General features: G+C 39.3%; 1 protein-coding gene across 1 annotated transcript in view; it reads right to left on the bottom strand.

Annotated features, from left to right (window-relative positions):
- The window catches only part of ttn.1 (titin, tandem duplicate 1), a 136312-nt gene that overhangs the window by 43247 nt on the left and 71730 nt on the right, over nucleotides 1–21335 (bottom strand). The window contains exons 134-176 of the mRNA XM_060877288.1: nucleotides 20866–21295; nucleotides 20475–20783; nucleotides 20134–20315; nucleotides 19894–20023; nucleotides 19512–19811; nucleotides 19002–19319; nucleotides 18534–18830; nucleotides 18127–18426; nucleotides 17720–18034; nucleotides 17342–17490; nucleotides 16784–16934; nucleotides 16371–16652; nucleotides 15966–16268; nucleotides 15522–15824; nucleotides 15135–15416; nucleotides 14704–15003; nucleotides 14315–14617; nucleotides 13793–14101; nucleotides 13415–13696; nucleotides 13018–13317; nucleotides 12336–12629; nucleotides 9154–12123; nucleotides 8748–9068; nucleotides 8373–8657; nucleotides 7991–8290; nucleotides 7504–7911; nucleotides 7126–7401; nucleotides 6675–6974; nucleotides 6280–6582; nucleotides 5881–6180; nucleotides 5511–5798; nucleotides 5060–5362; nucleotides 4609–4911; nucleotides 4217–4522; nucleotides 3806–4093; nucleotides 3425–3712; nucleotides 3027–3314; nucleotides 2344–2934; nucleotides 2156–2260; nucleotides 1838–2035; nucleotides 1452–1748; nucleotides 775–1362; nucleotides 388–690 (exon numbers count right to left, since the gene is read on the bottom strand). Of these exons, the coding sequence (XP_060733271.1) occupies nucleotides 388–690; nucleotides 775–1362; nucleotides 1452–1748; nucleotides 1838–2035; nucleotides 2156–2260; nucleotides 2344–2934; nucleotides 3027–3314; nucleotides 3425–3712; nucleotides 3806–4093; nucleotides 4217–4522; nucleotides 4609–4911; nucleotides 5060–5362; nucleotides 5511–5798; nucleotides 5881–6180; nucleotides 6280–6582; nucleotides 6675–6974; nucleotides 7126–7401; nucleotides 7504–7911; nucleotides 7991–8290; nucleotides 8373–8657; nucleotides 8748–9068; nucleotides 9154–12123; nucleotides 12336–12629; nucleotides 13018–13317; nucleotides 13415–13696; nucleotides 13793–14101; nucleotides 14315–14617; nucleotides 14704–15003; nucleotides 15135–15416; nucleotides 15522–15824; nucleotides 15966–16268; nucleotides 16371–16652; nucleotides 16784–16934; nucleotides 17342–17490; nucleotides 17720–18034; nucleotides 18127–18426; nucleotides 18534–18830; nucleotides 19002–19319; nucleotides 19512–19811; nucleotides 19894–20023; nucleotides 20134–20315; nucleotides 20475–20783; nucleotides 20866–21295 (15448 nt within the window). The remainder of the gene's footprint in view (nucleotides 1–387; nucleotides 691–774; nucleotides 1363–1451; nucleotides 1749–1837; nucleotides 2036–2155; nucleotides 2261–2343; nucleotides 2935–3026; nucleotides 3315–3424; nucleotides 3713–3805; nucleotides 4094–4216; nucleotides 4523–4608; nucleotides 4912–5059; nucleotides 5363–5510; nucleotides 5799–5880; nucleotides 6181–6279; nucleotides 6583–6674; nucleotides 6975–7125; nucleotides 7402–7503; nucleotides 7912–7990; nucleotides 8291–8372; nucleotides 8658–8747; nucleotides 9069–9153; nucleotides 12124–12335; nucleotides 12630–13017; nucleotides 13318–13414; nucleotides 13697–13792; nucleotides 14102–14314; nucleotides 14618–14703; nucleotides 15004–15134; nucleotides 15417–15521; nucleotides 15825–15965; nucleotides 16269–16370; nucleotides 16653–16783; nucleotides 16935–17341; nucleotides 17491–17719; nucleotides 18035–18126; nucleotides 18427–18533; nucleotides 18831–19001; nucleotides 19320–19511; nucleotides 19812–19893; nucleotides 20024–20133; nucleotides 20316–20474; nucleotides 20784–20865; nucleotides 21296–21335) is intronic.

Here is a 21335-nt window from a genome sequence, read left to right as displayed (position 1 = left end):
GTTAGGATAATAAATTGCCGCAAATATATATCTTGCAATGTAGAAAGACTACGTTTTCAGTGAAAAAGCAACACCATAGTCTTAGATTATTATGAAAAAGGTTAGATAATTTTTTGCATTGTATGGTGGTCTTGATAATGCCATTCCTATTAATAGGTCAAACTGACAAAACCTGACCTCTTACTATTTTCATAATATCATTACAAATTGCATTTCAGTGAATTTGTTGCAAGTTAATTATATTAGAACTTTTGTTGTTCCCAACCAAAACTATCTTACCTTGGTTTGTGCTTTGTTAATGATAGGCCATATAGAATAAGAAAAAGAGTCGTACCTAACTTGGAAACTGTAAGTTCACAATGACAGCTTTCTACAGATTTTACTTACCTGCCATGACCTTTGTTCTAACAGGTTGTGATGGCTCACTCGGTTCCCCAAAGCCAGCTTTATTTTCAGCAGTTACTCTGAATTGATATTCTTCTCCTTCTGTGAGACCTTGCACCTCGAACTGAAGGTCAGGTACAGTCTTCTTTGATGCTCTTGACCACCTTATGCCCTTTCTTTCTTTTTTCTCAACCGTATAGCCTGTGATATCACTGCCTCCATCATCAGCGGGTCTCTTCCATTTAATTGTAACAGTCCTGCCTCCAATCTGTTCCACTTCTGGTCTTGCTGGAGGGCCTGGGGGACCTATAAGGAATAGCATTTCTGTTTAGATTGATTATGCAAAAAGTGAATGTAAACTGTTCATCATTAGCTTATGGTGCTGCTTACCATAGTTATCCACCATCTTTACAGGCTCTGAATGTGAAAAATCACCAGATCCACTATGGTTGACAGCTGCTACACGGAATATGTATTCATTCCCTTGGATTAGTTTATTTGCAACAAAATGACAATCAATAACATTTTCTGCAAGAATTGTCCAAAGAAGACGGCTTGTTTCCCTCTTTTCTAGAATGTAATTTTTAATTGCAGATCCACCATCTTCATTAGGTGGTGCCCAGGTCAAGGTAACCTTTTCAGATGATATGCCACTTGCTTCAATTGGTCCTGGGGGCCCAGGGACATCCAACACCTTTACCTTGACATTCTCTTCTTTGACACCAAATGGATTGCTGGCTGTAATGGTATAATCCCCTGAATTTTTTCTGCTTGCATATTTGATAAACAGAGTAGAGGATGTAGGAGTAGTTTCAATCTGACATATATCTGATGGCTTGAAATACTTTCCTCCTTTTGACCAGATTGAACTTGGTGAAGGTTTTCCCAAAATACTTGTTGCATTGATAACTATTGTGTCTCCAGCTTTGACTGTAAGCCCTTCCTTTACTGTGGGGTCAATAATAATGGATGGTGCAGCTGTAGGATAATAAAAGAAAAGTGTTTTAAGTATGTACTTGATTTAAATACAAATAAGTATTAGTCAAGCAACATAGCAAATATATTACCATATTCATCAGTGCATAAAAGAGTATCTGTTTGTTCAGATGGTGGACTTATTGCCCCAGCTGAATTCTTGGCTCTGATCCTGAATTCGAACTTGCAACCTTCCTGCAAGTTAGCCACAGTATATGCACATTCCACAACGTTTACAGGGTTGGCTTTCACCCAGAACTTCGCAGGAAGATCACGTCTCTCAACAACGTAACCTGTTAGTCTGTGTCCACCATCATACTGAGGTTCGGTCCATTGAAGTGTTACAGTACTTCTTGTGATGCTGATTACATCAGGTTTACCAGGAGGATCTAAAATAGGCCAAATAGTTTGCAAAAATAATAGTATACTGTGAAATTGCATAGAGTAGATATTGCGATTAATAGTAGGCCTTACATACCAATAGGATCCAAAGCAACCATTGGCTCAGTCGGAGGACTTGGCTTGCCAACACCAGCCAAGTTTATAGCCATTACTCTAAACTCATATTCCAAGCCCTCAGTTAAACCTGTTACTTTGAAGTCTTTCATTTTTAAAGGTGCTGGGTTAGCTCTTTTCCATAACATACTGTTTCTTTCCTTGAATTCCACATGATATCCTGAAAACACATATATCTTCTATAATTATAAATAATCAAAAACAGCATACATGTTTAACGTTAAATATTTTGTAACTTGGTAAATATTTAGAAAATTTGAAGTCATAAAAGTTTCATCACCAGTAATTGGTGAACCGCCCGTTTTTCGTGGATCAGACCAAGCCAGTGTTGCTGAGTCATGACGCATGCTCAAGATTTGTGGTGGAGGTGGAGCATCAGGGACGTCTGATGGAAAAACAAAAATGTTCACCTGAGCTTATTGTAATATGCATTTGTGATTATTGAGAAGAATGCTAATGTAAACTTACTAAATGGATGCTTGGCAACCATAGGTTCAGATTTAAGACCTTCTCCAACTCCATATTTGTTTTCTGCAGAAACTCTGAAGATATATTCTGTTCCTTCATAAAGACCAGCCACTCTATAACTGTTTGTGTCCACTGCTAAGGAAACAGTTACCCACATATTGGTAATGGAATCACGTTTCTCTAGAAGGTAGTTGGTGACCTCTGACCCTCCATCTTCTTTAGGAGCACCCCATTTTAAAGTAGCTCCATCGGCTGTTACTTCCTTAAACTTGATAGGTCCTGTACAAATTCCTGGCTTGCCAACGACTCTAACAAATATAGAGGATTCTTTCGATCCAGCATTATTACGTAGCGTAATGGTATATTTTCCAGCATCACTCCTCTGGCAGTCCCGAATCAAGAGAGTTGTATTAACAGCAGTCGATTCCACACAGACTCTTCCAGTTTCAGTCAAATTTTCATCTTCACCCTTCTTCCATGAGACTGCTGGTACAGGTTTACCAATGATGGGAATTTTGACTCGAACAGTGCTTCCTTCTTTTGCAATGTAGTTCAAGTTTGGCAAAGCCCGTAAATCACAGCTGGGAGAAACTTTACAAACAAAATAGAAAATGTTAGAAATAGTAAACTGGTAAATAAGTGAACATTCTATTACATACCATCAATATGTTATAAAATCTCACCAATAACATCCTTTGCCACAATGGAAAGCTCCTTCACTGGACCATCACCTGCATCGTTGGTTGCCATTACTCTATATTTGTATTCCCTTCCTTCAACAAGATCTTTAGCACTATATTGCATGTTCTTGGATCTTAGAAGCTCCTTCCATTTGTCCTCACCATTAAGAACTTCAAGCACATATGCAATTATGCGGCTACCACCATCAGTAACTGGTTTCTTCCAAGAAAGTGTGCATGAATCTCTAGTTACTAGCAAGGCCTTAAAGTCCAAGACTGGTCCAGGTTGTTCTGAAAAAATTATTTGACATCTGTCAAAGTCCTTGTGGTACATAGCAATGACAGTATAATTTGATACTCATGTTAAAACATATTCAAATAATTTTAAAAAGATCACTTACCAGAGGCTCTGGCAGCATCTGCTGCTTCACCAGGTTCACCAGTACCATACTTATTCTGAGCCATTACTCTAAAGTAGTAGGATCTACCAGGCTCCAGGTCCTCAATCTTGAAAGATGTTTTATTACAGCTGGAAACTGTGGACCATGCTTTTCTCTCTGCATCACGTTTTTCTACTATGTAACCTGTAATTTCACTTCCACCGTCAATTAGTGGTTCATCCCACATGATAGATGCACTGTCCTTTGATGTCTCCTTTACCATCAGGTTTAGTGGTGGGCCTGGGGTATCTATTGGGTGGTAAACAAAATTGCAGTGAAGTATTTTAATGTATTTCTTTCACAAAAAGCCATATAAAATATGTTAGTGATATATGAACTTACCAAGAACCTTAACAACAACTGTGTACATCTTCATGCCACTGACACTATCAAGGTTGAGAATGTATTTCCCTGCATCATATCTATTAACTCTTTCAACATAAACCATTGTTTCAGTGTCTGTGACTTTAATGATGATGCCCTGTCTGTCCTTTATGTTGGTATTCATCTTGGCCCATGTGACCTTTGGAATTGGTCGGCCTTTGATTTTGGCATGAAGTTTCATTCGAGCACCAGCCTGAAGCACCAACAAATCCTTCAATTCTGCATCAAGTTCTGCCTCAGGTGCAACTGAAATTAAATGAAATGTTTTTTTATATTATGGATTAAGTATGTTCTATGTATGATGTGTTATGTAATAATTCTATAAACAACTATTATGCTTTCATGTTAAATATTCATTTCAAGTCTTACCAAACACATCCTTTGCAACATGTTTATCTGGGACTTCACATGGCTGACTAAAGCCAACTTTGTTCACAGCACTAACACGTAGTTGATATTCTGATTTCTCCAAGAGTCCAGTGACAACATAGTGTGTGTCATGTAGATTCTTTGGGACATTGCATCTGATCCAGTCTGTTGCATCTGTTCTTTTGCATTCAACTAGATATCCCAAAATTTCACTTCCACCATTATTTGCAGGTTTAGTCCAAGATAAGCTAATAGTGCTGTTACTTGTGTCTGTAACCTTTGGGGAAATTGGTGGTCCAGGAGGATCTGTCAATGACAATATTAAAAATAAATTAAAATTGATAAATAAATAAATTCAAATGTGATGTGAATAACATTGTAAACTGACTTACAAATAGGATCAACTGCAGCAGCAGAATTTGATGGCTCACTAGGTTTTCCAAGACCAGCTTTGTTAACTGCAATAACTCTAAACTCATATTGAGCCCCTTCTGAGAGAGCTCCAACTTCAAGTGACCTTTCAAGTAATGGCTTCCTATTCAGTTTTGTCCAGTTAATTTCTTTAGTCTCACGCTTCTCAACAATATATCCAAGAATGGTAGAGTTGCCATCATCAGAGGGTTCCTTCCAGCTTACAGTCATTTTCTCCTTCGTGATATTTGTGACAATCGGTGGATCACATTGTCCAGGAACAGCTGTAATAGCAAGCATAACTTTTAAATCTTTGCTGCATGACAACAGATAATACAGGTAAAATACTTAATGCATATACCAAACAGTCTTTGAGCATATATGAATATGCAAGAGGACATTTGTTATTAGAAACAAATGTAGATATCTTACTGAAAGGGTCCTTTGCAACAGCAGGATCTGAGTGGATGGCATCACCAGCACCATATCGGTTTTCAGCACGTACTCTGAATTGGTATTCATGACCCATTATCAGCCTTTCCACACAAAACTCGGTTATATCACGGCTGATTTTAGCAGAAACCTGGGCCCAATTAGCTCGGCTTGACTCACGTTTATCCACAATGTAGTTTGTAATTGGTGAACCACCATCTGCATGTGGAGCTGTCCAGCTTAATTTGACATGATCAGAAAATACCTCATCTAACTTGATAGAGGCAGGTGGACCAGGCACATCTGCATGTGTGACATGAAATGGCATTAATGAATATGTCATGAAATATTATATAACAAAATAAATTAACTCATTCAGTGAAAATATTTAATATTTCTATCACATGCCATTTGTAAGATGTGCTATACAGTATTAATACATAATACAGACCCAAAACTGTGAGCTGTATGTCTGCTGTCTTCGACCCACTTGCATTCTCAGCAAGAATGCTGTACTGCCCGGTATGGAGTTTTGTAACTGCAGTAAGATTTAGACAAAATAGGTGTCTCTTTTGTGACATTTTCATGTCTTTATCCATGCTCAACACTTTTCCATCCTTGCTCCATGTAACCTTTGGCATAGGTTTACCAAAAACCTCAGCTTCAAGACAGATATCTGATCCAGCTCTCTTTGGCACCATCTTCTTCATCTGTATTGACAGTTCTATTCTGGGAGGAACTGTGAACAATAAAATGTGTAAAGATTTATATATCACTGTGCTCAAAGGCAAAAAGTAAAATGTTCATACAAAAAAACCCACCATTCTCTGCAGACACCAGAATAGGGTCACTGACTTCAGATGGCCTGCTAATGTTAATGGCTGTTTTTGCAATAACCCTAAACTGATACTGGGCACCCTCTTCCAATCCAGATACAGTATACTCTTCCCGGGGTACATTCTGACTGCTTGTGTTGCAGCGCAGCCATTTGTCTCCGGGAATCTTCAAGGCTTCAACATAGTATCCTATGATCTTGCTTCCACCATCATGCTTTGGCTTGGACCAAACCAGTGAAACTGTATTTTTGGTCACATCAAGTACCTCTGGTTTACCTGGAGCATCTGTAATGACAGAGATTAATTAATTTTTTGAATAATATAACACAAGTGAAATTAAACTAACTAATATTTTTAGATATGTTTCAATGTACATGGACCTACCCACTGGTGTTCTTGCTGTGACGAAATCAGTCTTTGCACTTGGTTTTCCCTGTCCTGCACGGTTAATAGCAGATACTCTGAAATTGTATTCTAGGCCTTCAATTATACCAGCACAAGGATATTCAGTTGTTCGTACAACTGAATCATTAGCCTTAACCCATAAGAGACTGTTCCTTTCTTTTCGCTCAATGTAATATCCAGTAATGGGGCTGCCACCATCTGACTCTGGCTTATCCCAAGCCACAAACATGCAGTCCTTGTTTATTTTTGTAATTCGACAATTCAAGGGTTCACCAGGAACATCTAGGAAAAAATGGACAGTAGGTATCATGTCATTAAAAAAACATTTTAAATAACAATTATGTAATTACTCATAATAATCTTCCTCTACTTACCAAATGGAAATTTAGCTATCATCCTCTCAGAAGTAATGGGGTCAGAAATTCCAAAACGGTTCTCTGCACGAACACGGAACATATACTCCTTTCCAGGAATAAGTTTACCAAGTCTGCAGCCAGCCTTGCCACAGCTGGAAAGAGCAGTAACCCAGTCACCTCTGCTCACATCACATTTCTCAACCACATAGTTTGTGATATTGCTACCACCATCCTCAAGTGGTGGGTTCCAAGACAGTGTGCAAGCATCAGAGTCAATGTCACTTATTGCAAATGGGGGTTCAGGTGGTCCAGGAATATCTACAAAAAGCATTACAGTGTTTTCCTTCAATTCAATACATGAGACTTCATACACTGCATCTTGATTCATGTGTGTGCACATTTACAAGGGATATGTACCAAATAAACTGGCAGATGAGTGTCTGTGATTTATCTCATTAAATATACTAACCTTTAATGACAATCTTAAGAACTTGTTCCACCTTTCCTGAGCTGTTCTCTGCAACAAGGCTATACTGACCACTATCTGTTCTTGAGACATCTTTGATGATGAGCACACACAAGTTCTGGGATTTGTGTACTGCAAGGCGGCTTGAGGGGACCACATTGGCATCTGCTCGTTTCCACTGGCACACAGGTGCTGGCTTGCCAGATACAAGAGCCTCAACTCTAACTTTTGCTCCTGCTTTTGCAGATACAAACTCTGACATGATAACCTTGGGTTCCACTATAAAACAAACATGTCACAAAGTATTTTCATTTTTTTTTCAATTACTTTTATCTTATATAGCCAAAATATTTTACATAAAAGTTGAGTACAGTAACTTACACATTTGTTCTTTAATCTCATATGCTTCTTTGGTTTGAGTGGGAAGACTAGCTCCCATGGCATTTCGTGCAGCCACTCTGAAGCGATATTTCCTTCCTTCTTTCAGTCCAACAACAGAGATACATAAATCTTTCACAATGCTATATGATGTCCATTCTTCCTTTTCCTCCTGTATTTCTTCCTTCTTCACCACTGGTGGTGATGGGGACACAGGCTGGGCACCAGGCTCTACCTCACTTTCACCCCCCAATGGTTCCTTGATTATTTTGGGCTCAGGAAGCACAAGGTAGTCAACTATGTAGCCATCAATCTTAGCTCCACCATCCCTCATTGGTTTCACCCAGCCCACCTTGGCACTGTTCTTAGTGATCTCCAAAACATCTACCTTCTGTGGTGGATCAGGTTTACCTAAGGCCAACAAATAATTACAAAACAACTCTAGACATCCTATAAACTTTTTAAGAGTTTAAATTTATGTGATACTTACTGATAGGATCAGAAGCCAGATACGATCTCTGTGTGGCCTTTGGAACACCTGGACCATATAAATTCACTGCAGTAACTCTGAAGTAATATTCTGTTCCTGGTACAAGATTGCTGACATTAAATGTTGTTTTATCTAAGTCAGTTTTAACTGTTGCCCAAGTCTTGCGGTCTATTTCACGCTTCTCAACAATATAATGAGTGACTTCACTACCACCATCATTTTCAGGTGGGGACCATGATAGGTTGCAAGATACCGTTGTAATATCCATGGCTTCTAGACCAACAACTGGTCCAGGTGTATCTGTAAAATCATTCAAATGTAACAGTGTAAATAAAACTGTTGTTTTCAAGTTGTATACTGTTGTCACATTTGTTCAACTTACCAAGTACTTTAACATTGATAAATACAGCTTTTTCTCCTGCTGGACTTGTTACGGTGAGTGAGTATTTGCCTGAATCATCACGGGTGGTGTCAGAGATGACAAGAAATGTCATTGTGTCAATGAGATCCACATGACCCTTCTTAACAACATTATCAATTCCCATTCTTCTCCATAACACTTTGGGAGGTGGACGTCCCCTGACAGTTGCAACTATTCTTATTGGGCACCCAGCTCTAACAGTAAGACCTTTCTTCAGCTCAGCATCCAAAACAACCTCAGGGGCATCTGTTTGATATAAACATATATAAACACACAAAATTGAACACCATGGCACGAGTTAACTGTTAGCGCATTTTCAGTTTTTCAGTAACTCACCAAAAATGTCTCGTGGAGAAACAGCTCCCTCAAGATTAGTTGGCTTGCTCAGACCTATCTGGTTTTGTGCAGAAACACGGAATTCATACTCAAGATTCTCATCCAGACTTGTTACTGTGAACTCTGTTCCAATCAGCTGGGCAGCAATGTTGCACCTCTTCCATCCATCTTCTCCCTTCTTGACTGTACCCTTGACTCTGAGCTCAACTACATATCCAATGAGTGGAGCTCCACCATCATGTGTAGGTTTTGTCCAACCAAGTGTGATTGATGTTTTTGAACTATCAGTCACCTTTAAGTTTCCAACAGGACCAGGAGGCCCTGAAAAAGAAAAACAGTTATTAAATCAAGAAAAAATAACAAAACATTCACAATAAGGAAAATGTTAAAATAAACTACAACATACCAACAGGATCCTTTGCCGTGAATGTTCGAGATGGCTTGCTTGCATCACTAACTCCAACCTCATTCTCAGCCTTTACACGGAATTGGTATTCATGATTAGGCAACAGACCTGTTACGGTCAAACACGTACTGGCAATAGGAGATTTATTAACTGGTGCCCATCTAATGCCATGTTCTTCTTTCTTTTCTAGAATATAACCAGTGATAGGTTTTCCACCGTCATTATCAGGGGAGCACCATACAACTGTCATTTCATCTTTTGAAACTTTGGTCACCTCAGGTGCATCTGGTGCACCAGGTCTACTGAACTGGTTCCTTGCAATAAAAGACTCTGTTTGTACAGCAGGTCCAGTCCCCATCTTGTTTTCTGCCCTTACTCTAAACATGTACTCATTTCCTTCAATTAGACGAGTTACACTGGCAGAGTTTTTTATAACAGCTGAAGAATAAATTGACCAGACACCTCTCTTTGTCTCACATTTCTCAATGATGTAGTTATAAATTTCACATCCACCATCATCCTCAGGTACATCCCATTCCAACTTACATCTATCCACCGAGATTCCTGACACCTTGAGACCTCTAACAGGTCCAGGTCTGTCAAGAACATTAACTTTAGCCTCAGCTGTACACGTTCCTGCAGCATTTGTTGCAGTAACAGTATATTTTCCAGCATCTACTCGTTTTGCATTTGTTAGCAGGAATTTAGAAAAGTTGACACCAGTCTCAACCTGCAGTCGAGGACTTTTGTTGATATCTTTAGTGTCCCCTTCTTTAGCCCATTTGACATCTGGTTGTGGTTTGCCTTTAACCTCTGCCTCAATTGGAATTGATTCTCCAGCTTTAACTACCAGAACACCTTCCAACTTGACATGTAGCACAGGAACTACAAGTTCCTCTTTTACAAGAATGTCGGCTGTAGTCACCCAGTTGCTCTCTCCGCCTTCATTTTTTGTTTGAACTCTAAATTGATATAATTGGTTTTCTATGCATCTGTCAGCCATGAAATATGTCTCTTTAATAGCACCTTTGTGGAGTCTTTCCCATTCTTCTGCTTCTTTTGGTTTCTTTTCTATATGATAAGCAAGATTGCGGCTACCACCATCATACTCTGGCTTCTTCCATTTAAGGAAGACAAAGGTTTTTCCAATTTCAGTAATATGGAAATTCTCTGGCTCACCAGGTTTCTCAACTGGGTCAACAGCAAGGACTGCTGATTTTGTTTCTGTTGGTGGTCCTGCACCAATTTTGTTCTCTGCACTAACACGGAAGAAATATTCACAGTTCTCCACAAGTGGAGCCTTTACAACACGTTTGGTGCAATCAGATGAAACAACTGTCCATCCCCTTTGACTAGGTTGCCGGCATTCTATTATGTAATTAGTAATTTCTGTGCCACCGTTGTCCTCTGGATTTTCCCAAGACACCATGCAGGAATCCTTGGTCACATATGCAACCTTCAAGTTCTGGCATGCTCCTGGAATGTCAAGCACATTAACAATGATTGTAGCATTTGCTTGACCACTGCTGTTTTTAGCTTGAATTGCATATTTTCCATAGTCTCCTCTTACAGCATCCTGAATGACTAGTTCAACAATTGGGAAGTTGTTATTCATTTCTGTTCGTTTATCTCTGCCTAAGGCTCTTGCATCCTTAGTCCATGTGATTTCAGGGTCAGGTCTGCCTTTAACTCGGGTGACCAGGCTGATGATCTGTCCTGCCCGAACAGTTACAAGGTCACGGCAAGCAACATCAACAGTAATCTCTGGGGGGACAAGGATGTCTTTGGCAAGTACTGTCTCTGTTAGCTCTCGTGGCTCCCCATCTCCAACTTTGTTAGATGCTCTAATACGGAATCTGTACACTGTGCCTTCAATAAGTCCCGGGACTCTGAATGCACATTGCTTGATAAGGTCCTTATTGATCCTGTCCCACTGTGCAGAACCAGATTTCTGGATTTCAACAACATATCCTAAAACAGGGCTGCCACCATCTCTGTTAGGCTTGGTCCAAACCAAATCTGCATAAGTCTTGCTCCAGTCCTTCAGTCTTATGTTACTTGGAGGTCCAGGAGGAGCAATTGGGCGTGTAGCTTTTATTTGGTCTGAAGGATAGGAAGGCTCACTTACACCAGCAACATTTTCAGCAAAAATTCTGAATTCATATATGTTGTTCTCAAAAAGACCAGAGACTCTGTAGCGAAGATCCAAGACTGGTGTTTTATTCACACGAATCCATTTACCAGTCATCTCCCTGCGTTCCACAATGTAGCCACTAACTGGGCTTCCACCATCAGTTTCTGGTTTAGTCCACGACAATGTCACGGCATTTTCTGTAATATCTGAACATGTTGGTGGCCCAGGAGGGCCTGGTGGATCATACATATGTTTGGCAATAGTCGGAGGACTTTCAAGAGCAGCACCAATGCCAATCTTGTTCTCAGCACGAATACGCACAATATATTCACGACCCTTCTCTAAACGTGGAACCTTTGCGTTGTTGCTGATACTTCCAGAACTCACAACAGACCATGGTTCCCAAGACTTCTTGACATCCTTCTTTTCAACAATATAGTTCATCAGTGGTGTGCCACCATCATCCTTAGGTGGACGCCACTGGATAACCATGTGATCAGGAGTAACCGTAAGGATGTTGACAGGTCCAATTGGAGGACCGGGAAGATCAAGCACTGTTACATGAAGAGCAACTGACTTGCTTCCTGCAGGATTTGAAACAGTAAGTAAATATTCTCCACTGTCCGTCCTTGCACAATCAGCAATGCTTAGAACTGTTGAAGCTCCTTTAGTATCAATCTTGTATTTGCCCTCTGATTTCAGCTCAGTGCCATCACTTAGCCATTTGGGTGTTGGAAGTGGTATTCCTTTCATGATTGCAGGGAGTATAATTGTGCTTCCAGCCTTTACTGTGAGACCCTCAATGAGCTTCACATCAACGTTAATAGATGGTGCCACTGTAAATAAAAATAAATAAATAAATAAATAAAGAACAATACCATATGTTTTGTTTATGTTATGGTGTGTTTATGCTGTGCTGGGGCAGAGACTACAACAAAGAAGCCTAGATGTACTTGGTTGTAAATATTAGATACTAAAATATTATATATAAACTTGTGTTAAATATATATTCTCATACACACAAACATATATATTTAAAGTATCTTACAAGTCTTCTCCTGGCAAGTAATTGGTACAGTGGTATCTGGTCGGCTAATTCCAATTGCATTTTGGGATTTTACACGGAATCTGTAGGTTTTTCCTTCTTCAAGTCCAGTAACATGGCAGTTCGTGTTGCTGGCCGTTTTAAAGGTTACCCAATTAGTGGCCCCTTCTTCTTGATGCTCAACAATAAATCCAGTGATTTCACTTCCACCAGTGCGATCAGGCCAATCCCATTCAAGCCATACTTCAGTTTTTTCTGCATCTACATGGTGCAAATTCTTGGGAGGGCCAGGTGGATCTGGAGACATTATAAGATATAGTTTTGTGTTAATTACATCACTTAATGCTTTTAACTAATGTGCTTTAAGTGTGTTTAACTAAAGTCAATCAATTCATGGAGCTGTTTTAAATGATTCTTATATGATATATTATCTATCTATCTATCTATCTATCTATCTATCTATCTATCTATCTATCTATCTATCTATCTATCTATCTATGCGCACCATTTTTACCTCCATTTATACCTACTAAGCCCCCTGTACACAAGACATCCCCTCCTCTGTATACATCACCCCAAAAGCTTATATATTTATTTGTAATTCAACTGCGTTGCACAATGACAATAAAGTTAAATCTAATCTAATAATCTCACTAAAGTTTATATGTTCTAAATATATACTCACAAAGAGGATCAACTGCCTTGGTAGGCTTGGTGGTTTCAGTATATGTACTTCTTCCAAACTGGTTCTCAGCTGCTACACGAAATAAATACTGAACACCCTCCATTAGGTATAAAGCCATGAGGCTAAGCTTCTTGGATGAGGCACAGACTGGTACCCACTTCTCAGCTGCAACATCTTTTTTCTCCACAATGTAGTGAGAGATCACAGCACCGCCATCATCTTCTGGCTTTTGCCAGGTTATATAAGCTGACTCACTTGTAACATCCGACACCATGAGCTTTCTTGGTGGTCCTGGTTTATCTATGATGCACAATAGGTAAAAATAAAATAAAAATAAATAAATAAATAAAAGCTTTATACATTTACATACACGTATTAGCTATTTAGCTATGCATACCTAGAACAAGCACTGTGCATGTTGCTGTCTTTGAGCCTGCTGCATTTTGAATGGTTATAGTATAGTTTCCACAGTCAGCACGTGTACATTTCTTTATATGTAGTTTACTTCCACTTGCTGTGACTTCAATAACACAATGAGCAGGAACATTGCCACCATTTTTATTCCAAGACACAGTGGGAATTGGCATGCCCTTAATCTTAGCACTTAGTGTGATATCTGTTCCAAGCATAGCAAGGTGGTCCCGTGACATATTTGCATCCAGCAGCAACTCTGGCTCCTCTGCAGGAAAAAAGGGATATTCAAATATGAACACAGGATAATTTTGGACTGGTTTTTATCAGCTTTAAGAATAGCTTAATAAAACAAAACAATTACCAAGTCTGTCATGCACTTTAACTGGTTCCTTTACATAAGCAGGCTCAGATTTTCCAGCTGCATTCACAGCCATAATCCTGAAACGGAATTCTTCACCATCTGGTAGGTTTTTCACAACAAACTTGGTATCAGGGCATGACTCTGGTGTCTCATTGGCCTGCATCCATTCAATTGCACCAGGCTTCTGATACTCAACAAGGTATCCAAAGATTTTGCCTTTACCATCATGGCGAGGAACACGCCATGACAGACTCACAGAATCTTTTGTTTTGTCAGTGACCTCAGGTAGAACAGGTGGGCTAGGCAGAACTGCAAAGATAAGTGTGACAATTTAAAAGGAAATTTTTACAGAAATGGTTTGTGTGCTGAAAATATAAATGGTGACCAGCAGTGTAACTAGATCTTTCTAAGCTGCATTGTTAATAGTTTAGAACATTTTTGGCTAATTCAAAAAGCTAGGCAATTGTGGTTGGCTGCAATTTGCTGTTTATGTTAATTTTTGAAAGTTTAAAAATCACATACCAATTGGATCCTTTGCTAGTATAGGCTTAGATGGAGGGCTAGGATCTCCAGTACCAATTTCATTCTCTGCTATGACACGGAATTCATATTCACATCCTTCAATGAGATCTTGTACCCTATACTGGGTAGCAGGGTAGATGGGATCTCTAGTTGCCCTGGACCATCTCTTAGCAGAAGGTTCTTTCTTTTCTAAGAAGTAGTTAGTAATGGGCTTGCCACCATCACGAGGGCGGTTCCAAAGCACCAGAGCTGTGTCATGGTACACTTCTTTAACTGTAGGCTCATCAGGTGCCTCAGGTACTCCTAAAAATGTAAACATAAAAAGCTAATTAAAATGCTAAACAAAACGGTATTTGAAATATTCTTCCACAAACAAACAAATTTCATACTGAATTGATCTTTGGCCTTCATTTCTTCAGACTCCAGTGGGTCACTGATGCCGTACATATTCTCAGCACTGATTCTCATGATATAAACACGCCCTTCCACAAGCTTGGGCACTTTGCAGGTGGTTTTTGTGTTGGCAGATGTTACAGTGGTCCACATGTCTCTGTTAATATCTCTCTTCTCTATTATATAGTTGGAAATTTCACATCCACCATCATCAAGGGGAGGCTTCCAAGAAATTACCATATGATCTCTGTGAACTTCCTCAAATATAACTGGACCTTCAGGTGGCAGTGGACGGTCTGAAATGTGCATCCACATAAGAGATCAGTAATAACATAGTTTGCAGTGTATATATATATAATTAAAAGAATCAATATATGTTAGAATTTGATATAAATAAATCTATATATATATATATATATAGCCATACCAACAACAGTGACATTGCAAATGCCTTTGCGGGCTCCAGTACAATTTTCAACTGTAACACAATATCTGCCGCTGTGCATACGCTGAGCCTTGATAATCCCAAGGCACATGGTGTTTGTCGTTTGCTTGAACTGAACATGTTGATCTGCCTTCAACTCCTCATCATCTCTTGTCCAAGTAACAGAAGGGGTCGGCTTGCCTGTGTAGCGTCCTTGAAGAGCAAAACTATCTCCAACACGAACAATAACTTTGTCACGGAAGTCTACTTCAATTGTTGGGGGTTCTAAAATAAATTAAAAGTAAATTAATTAATTTTCCAAACAAAGGAATATTTCTGTGGTAATATACACATGTAATTGATATTTTAGTAAGAACCAGTTTCTCTTACCAAGCTCATCTTTGCATGTGATTGGTTTAGTGCAGAAGGATGGCTTGCCCTGACCAATCTCGTTGACTGCACTCACACGGAATTCAAATGTATCACCCTCCCGAAGACCATCATAGGTGAATCTTCTGTCCAACAATTTCTCTTTGGTCAATCTCATAAACTTGTCCTTGCCAATCATGCGTGCTTCTAGAATGTATGAAGTCACTTCACATCCACCATCATTCTTTGGTGGCTTCCATGTTAAATTAATATAGTCTTTAGTAACAGCAGTGACCTCAACTTCCTCTGGACGGTCTGGTGCACCTAATTAAAATATAAATTTGTATACTTGTAAAAAATCAAGAACAGCAGCCAAACAACCGTTTCTTCAGTATTTCAGACACACTACTTATGTGCACTGTATTAATATGACTAACTATTCTAATATGAAAAAGTAGAACTTACTTAGACGTTCCCTGATGATAATTTCACATGCAGTTTCACGGAATGGACCAACTCCAACTGCATTTTCAGCTGCAACTCTGAAGAAGTATCCTTTTCCTAAAATAAGATTATTAACTACAGCATTTTGCCTAGCAGCATTATATGAGCATGATGTCCAAGCTTTACGTTCAGCTTCACGTTTCTCAATTATAAAATTAGATATAGGAGAACCACCATCATCCTCTGGGAAGAACCATGTCAATTTGCATGAGTCAGTACTAAGATTGTCTGCAATAAACGGTATACCAACTGGACCAGGAGCATCTGGTGAAGGAATAAAAGGAAATATTTAACAATGTATTTTTATTTATTTAAAGATATGTAACTGCTCCTGTTTTCCAAGATTTTTCTAATAGTCCTGCTTACCAAGAACCTCAACAATGATTGTCTTCTTCACTTCTCCTCCAGCATTCTTTGCTGTTAAACTATAAACACCCTGTTGCTTTCTTGTGCAATTCTTAATTACTAATGAAGTGCTGATTGATGTAGTCTCAACAACAGCCTCTGGTGGGACAACTCCACCATCTCTGTTCCATATTATGTCAGGTGCAGGCAGGCCTGACACATATGCTATGATGCGGATCACGCCACCTGCATGAATAACAATCCTCTCTTTCATTGAGACATCCATTTCAAGTCCTGGAGCAACTGTAATATGAAAACAAATGTTACAAAAAATGTTACAAATTTTACAAAATATGTCACAAATTAAAGTGCAAATTAAATCGAAATTAAAGTACAAGAACAATAAAAAAAATACTAATTTCGCTAAGACTTACATATTCTGTCCTTCATTTCAAGAACTTCAGCAACTTCTCCTGGTTCACTTAGCCCAGCAGCATTGAAGGCCAAAACTCTAAACTTGTAAAATCCATTCTCTTTCAGCCCAGTTATTACAAATTTGGTTCCTCTGACTTCTTTTTCTTTGGCCTAGAATAGTACAAATGCATTACAATGAATAAAATTAGCACTACTACTACTACTACTACTAATAATAATAACATATACTCATTATTATTATTATTATTATTATTATTATTATTATTATTATTATTATTATTGCATAAATGTCAATATCCTATGTGTAGGTAGTGTTTACTCTGCAATACACTGGACAAAGGTATGATTAACCCCTTGGGCGGGACAGCATGAGATTTCATCATGTCACTCAGAACTGTAACCATTTTAAATTAGGAATGTTTACTGTATTCCTGGAATGCTTTGTTTATTTACTTTTTTAAATGCAGAGTAACCAACAGCAGTTGCACGTGTTTTCCATATATTGGGACAGCAGCTAATAACATGAAGTTAAGAAAGTATTTGCATTCACAGCGTACCTTAACCCATGCCTCTGTGCCTTCCTCTTTGTATTCAACATAGTAACCCATGATCTTTGAGCCTCCATCTTTTAGAGGAGGAATCCATTCCAAGTCAGCTGTTGTCTTTGTCCAGTCAGTAACTTTGGGTGTTGGTGGTGAAGGAGGAGCTACTCAGAAACAGACATATATAAATCTGAGATGCTGCTATAAGCACAAATACAAAATAGTTAGGCCTACTGTTCAGAAGGTTGTGTTCAAATTTTGGCACTGCCAATCTATCACTGTTGCACTGTTGAGCAATACCTTTAATTTTCACCTGTTTAGCTCAGTTGTAATTGCTTTTGTTAAAGTTTCACCTACCCATTGCATAAATGTGCATGTAAAATAGCTGCTCACCAATTGGATCTCTGGCAAATGTTGGGTCACATGGCAAACTTGGAGGTCCACATCCAGCTGCATTGATTGCAGTCACACGGAAGAGATACTGAGAGCCTTCAATCAGTCCAGTGACTCTGTAAGAAATCCCAAAAGGCATAGGCCTGATTGGATCACGAGTGACTCTGCTCCAGCGTTTTGATGTAGTCTCTTTGCGTTCAAGCCAGTAGCCAATAATTGGACTACCACCATCGGTTTCTGGCTCCTCCCAGTTCACAGTCATGGAATCTATTGTAATGCTTGATAGGGTTGGTTTTTCACACTGGCCAGGAGTAGCTATAAAAAGGATGCAATATATTAAATCATAATAGGGTCTAATTGAGCTAATAAATTTCCAATTACATTTCTGTCTGAGCATGACTACTTACTGAAAATGTCTCTAGCAATCTCTGGTGCACTGTCAAGAGGTTCACCAACTCCATATTTATTTTGTGCCCTGATGCGGAACACATACTCATGGCCAGGCATTAGACTCTCAATTGTAAACATGCGCTCTTTGGGTGCACCTGGCACAGGAATCCATGTTTTTCTATTGGAGACACGTCTCTCTATGGTGTAGTTTGTGATTTTAGAGCCACCATCATCTATAGGAGGTAGCCATGACAGGGTAATATTTTCAGCATGAATCTCCTCAAACTTGATTGGTGCAGAAGGAGGTCCCGGAAGTCCTGAAAAATTTAAATGTAGTGATCAATTTCATAAATGTCAAAGTAATCATTTACGGTACTTGTGATGTTATATCAAATATAAATAATTTGCTATTTGAAAGACCTACCTAGAACATTAAGTCTCATCTCTTTGGAGACTTTGCCTAGGCTGTTGCTGGCAGTGAGTGTATAGAGACCAGTGTCTGAGCGCTTGCCCTGCTGGATCAGCAGAGTGCAGCTATCATCAGTTACAAGCTTATTGATATGTTCATCATATTCAACATCAACCTTGGCATCACTTCTGTGGGGTGGAGCTTTCTGCCAGGTCAGATTTGGGAATGGGCATCCCTTGATCTTAGCGATAATGTAAATATCTGTACCCTGCTCAACTTCCATGAACTCTTCGAGCTCAACTGAAGGTGCCCCTACAAAAAAAAAAACATTTGTTAAATGTTACTTAGTATATTTTCTGTGGAAAATTAATTCTAAACAATTACATTTAATAATTTACAATATTAATTTGCATAATGCTGAAGAGTCACTACTAAATTTCATTTATAAACAACAGTAGTAAAAAAAACCTTTATTTTACATACTTGACTGGTCCTTAACAGTGATGGGTCCTGCAGTAGAAGATGGTCTACTTGCACCGGCCTCATTTACAGCCTTGACACGGAATTCATACTCCCCACCCTCATGGAGGTCCTCCACTTTGAAGGTTGTAGTATCAATGTCACGTCTATTGCACTGTCTCCAGGACTCTCTCTGCTCTCCACTAGAATCCCACCAAAGTCGTTCTACAATGTAGTGAGTTACAGGGGATCCACCATCATTTTTTGGTGGTTTCCAAGTCAAAGTCACTGTCCCCTTGGACACGTCAACAATTTTTACTCTTGTGGGTGCATCAGGAGGACCTGCAAATATATAGCCTTTTAAGTGAGCAGTCCCAACATAAGTCTTGACAAATCTGAAGGTGGGGGTATTCGATGGTATTGCTGGCCCGAGACTCGAACCCACAATCCTATATTTAGGATTCAAACTCTCTAACCATTAGGCCACGACTTCCCGAAACCCATTGCTTTTGATGGGTCACTGAATATACTTACGGATGGGATCCTTTGCTCTTGTCCTTTGGAAGGTTTCCAAAGCCGGTCCAATACCAAATCGATTCTCAGCTCTAATACGGAACAAGTAGTCTTGACCCTCAAAAAGGTCTGGGACTACCAAGGACTGACTGGCACAGGCAGGGTTGACCTTGGTCCAGGCTTTTCCTTCAACTGTTTTCTTCTCAATGTAGTAGCTCTTGATTCTCTCACCACCATCATTATCTGGAGGCTTCCATGTAAGTCTGCATGTACTTCTTGTGATATCTGTGATTTTGAGATCTTTTGGAGGCCCAGGCAAATCTGAAAAAACATATATAATTTTAATAAATTGATTTTTGTCTGCAATTTCAAAGTTTTGTTTACCAAGCATTATCTGTCTTACCAAGTACTACTACACGGACTTTAACCACTTTAGTTCCAGCCTTGTTAGATGCAGTAATGATGTACTGTCCAGAATGGTTGAGCTTACACTCAGGGATAGTTACTTCTGTTGTTGTGTCAGTCGATGAAATCTGTTAAATTTAAAAAAATTTCTTTCAAGTTTTATTCATTTCATGGGAAAACTGTATTAGGGTCTTTGATATGAACAAAGTAGGGTATTTGATAAATGAGCAATTCTTACCTTTGAATCCACTGGAAGTGTGTGCTGCTCATTCTTTGTCTCTGTTGGGGCAGTTCCATCATATTCCCATTTGACCACAGGAACAGGTCTGCCTGATATGGTGGCAGGGATTTTAATTGTTGTTCCAGCATGACAAGAAAGCAGCTCCTCAGTGGAGACCTCCAATTTAATAACGGGTTCCTCTGCAAAATTTAAGTATAAAAATTGTTAATAGTCTAATAGACAATCCATGAATATGGTCAATTTTCCAGACTGCTTAAACTGACAAAATCTGTGGACAAACTCCAAAAGTTAATAAAAAAGTGAAAGGTTGCCATGGAACATATATAGGTATATCTTACCCAGGATATCTTGTACCACGATGTCAGCAGTTCTGGGACTTGGCTCTGACTCACCAGCTGCATTAACAGCAACTATCCTGAATCGACATTTCTTGTTCTCTTTGAGCCCTGACACAGTGTAATATGGAGTAAGAATGAGCTTATCAGGTTCATTCACTCTTCGCCACTCTTGTGAGCCTTCGTCCTGAATTTCAACAATATAGCCTTTAATGGGGCTTCCACCATCCTTATCTGGTGGAGACCAGGCTAGAGATACACTGCTTAGTGTCTTGTCTTTCACTTGAGGTGCAGGTGGTTGGCTCGGTGGATCTGTAAAATAAATATACAATTTGTTTTAAAAAACCCAACACACAACTTTATTTGAAAATTAATGCAACACAATACAACTTACTTCTTGGATCCAAGGCAAACACACATTCTGTAGCTTCACTTGGGGGACCAATACCAGCAGCATTTTGTGCCATTACACGGAACTGGTACTCAGTACCTTCGATGAGATGCAGCACATTGTACTCTAAGCTTTTAACAGCTGGCTTTGTTACAGGAGCCCTATTGACTCGGCTCCAGTACACTGCTCCTCGCTCTCTCTTTTCAAGCCAGTACCCCTGAATGGTTGATCCACCGTTGTCCTTTGGAGGATCCCATGCTACCAGCATAGATGTCTGGGAATGCCCAGTGATTCTTGGTCTCTGGGGTGGACCAGGAAGACCATATGGATCCTTAAGGACAACTTTCTCTGATTCACACCCATCACTGACTCCAAACTTGTTCTCTGCTTTAATCTGGAACTGGTACGTTCCATAGGTATCAAGCTTGTAGACCTATAAACAAGTTTTTGCAAAAATCAGTAATATTACCAGA

The sequence above is a fragment of the Tachysurus vachellii genome, chromosome 8, assembly GCF_030014155.1.
Source record: "Tachysurus vachellii isolate PV-2020 chromosome 8, HZAU_Pvac_v1, whole genome shotgun sequence".
NCBI lineage: Eukaryota > Metazoa > Chordata > Actinopteri > Siluriformes > Bagridae > Tachysurus > Tachysurus vachellii.
Note: the sequence above shows the minus strand (reverse complement) of the source record. Positions and strands in the feature narration are given on the sequence as shown.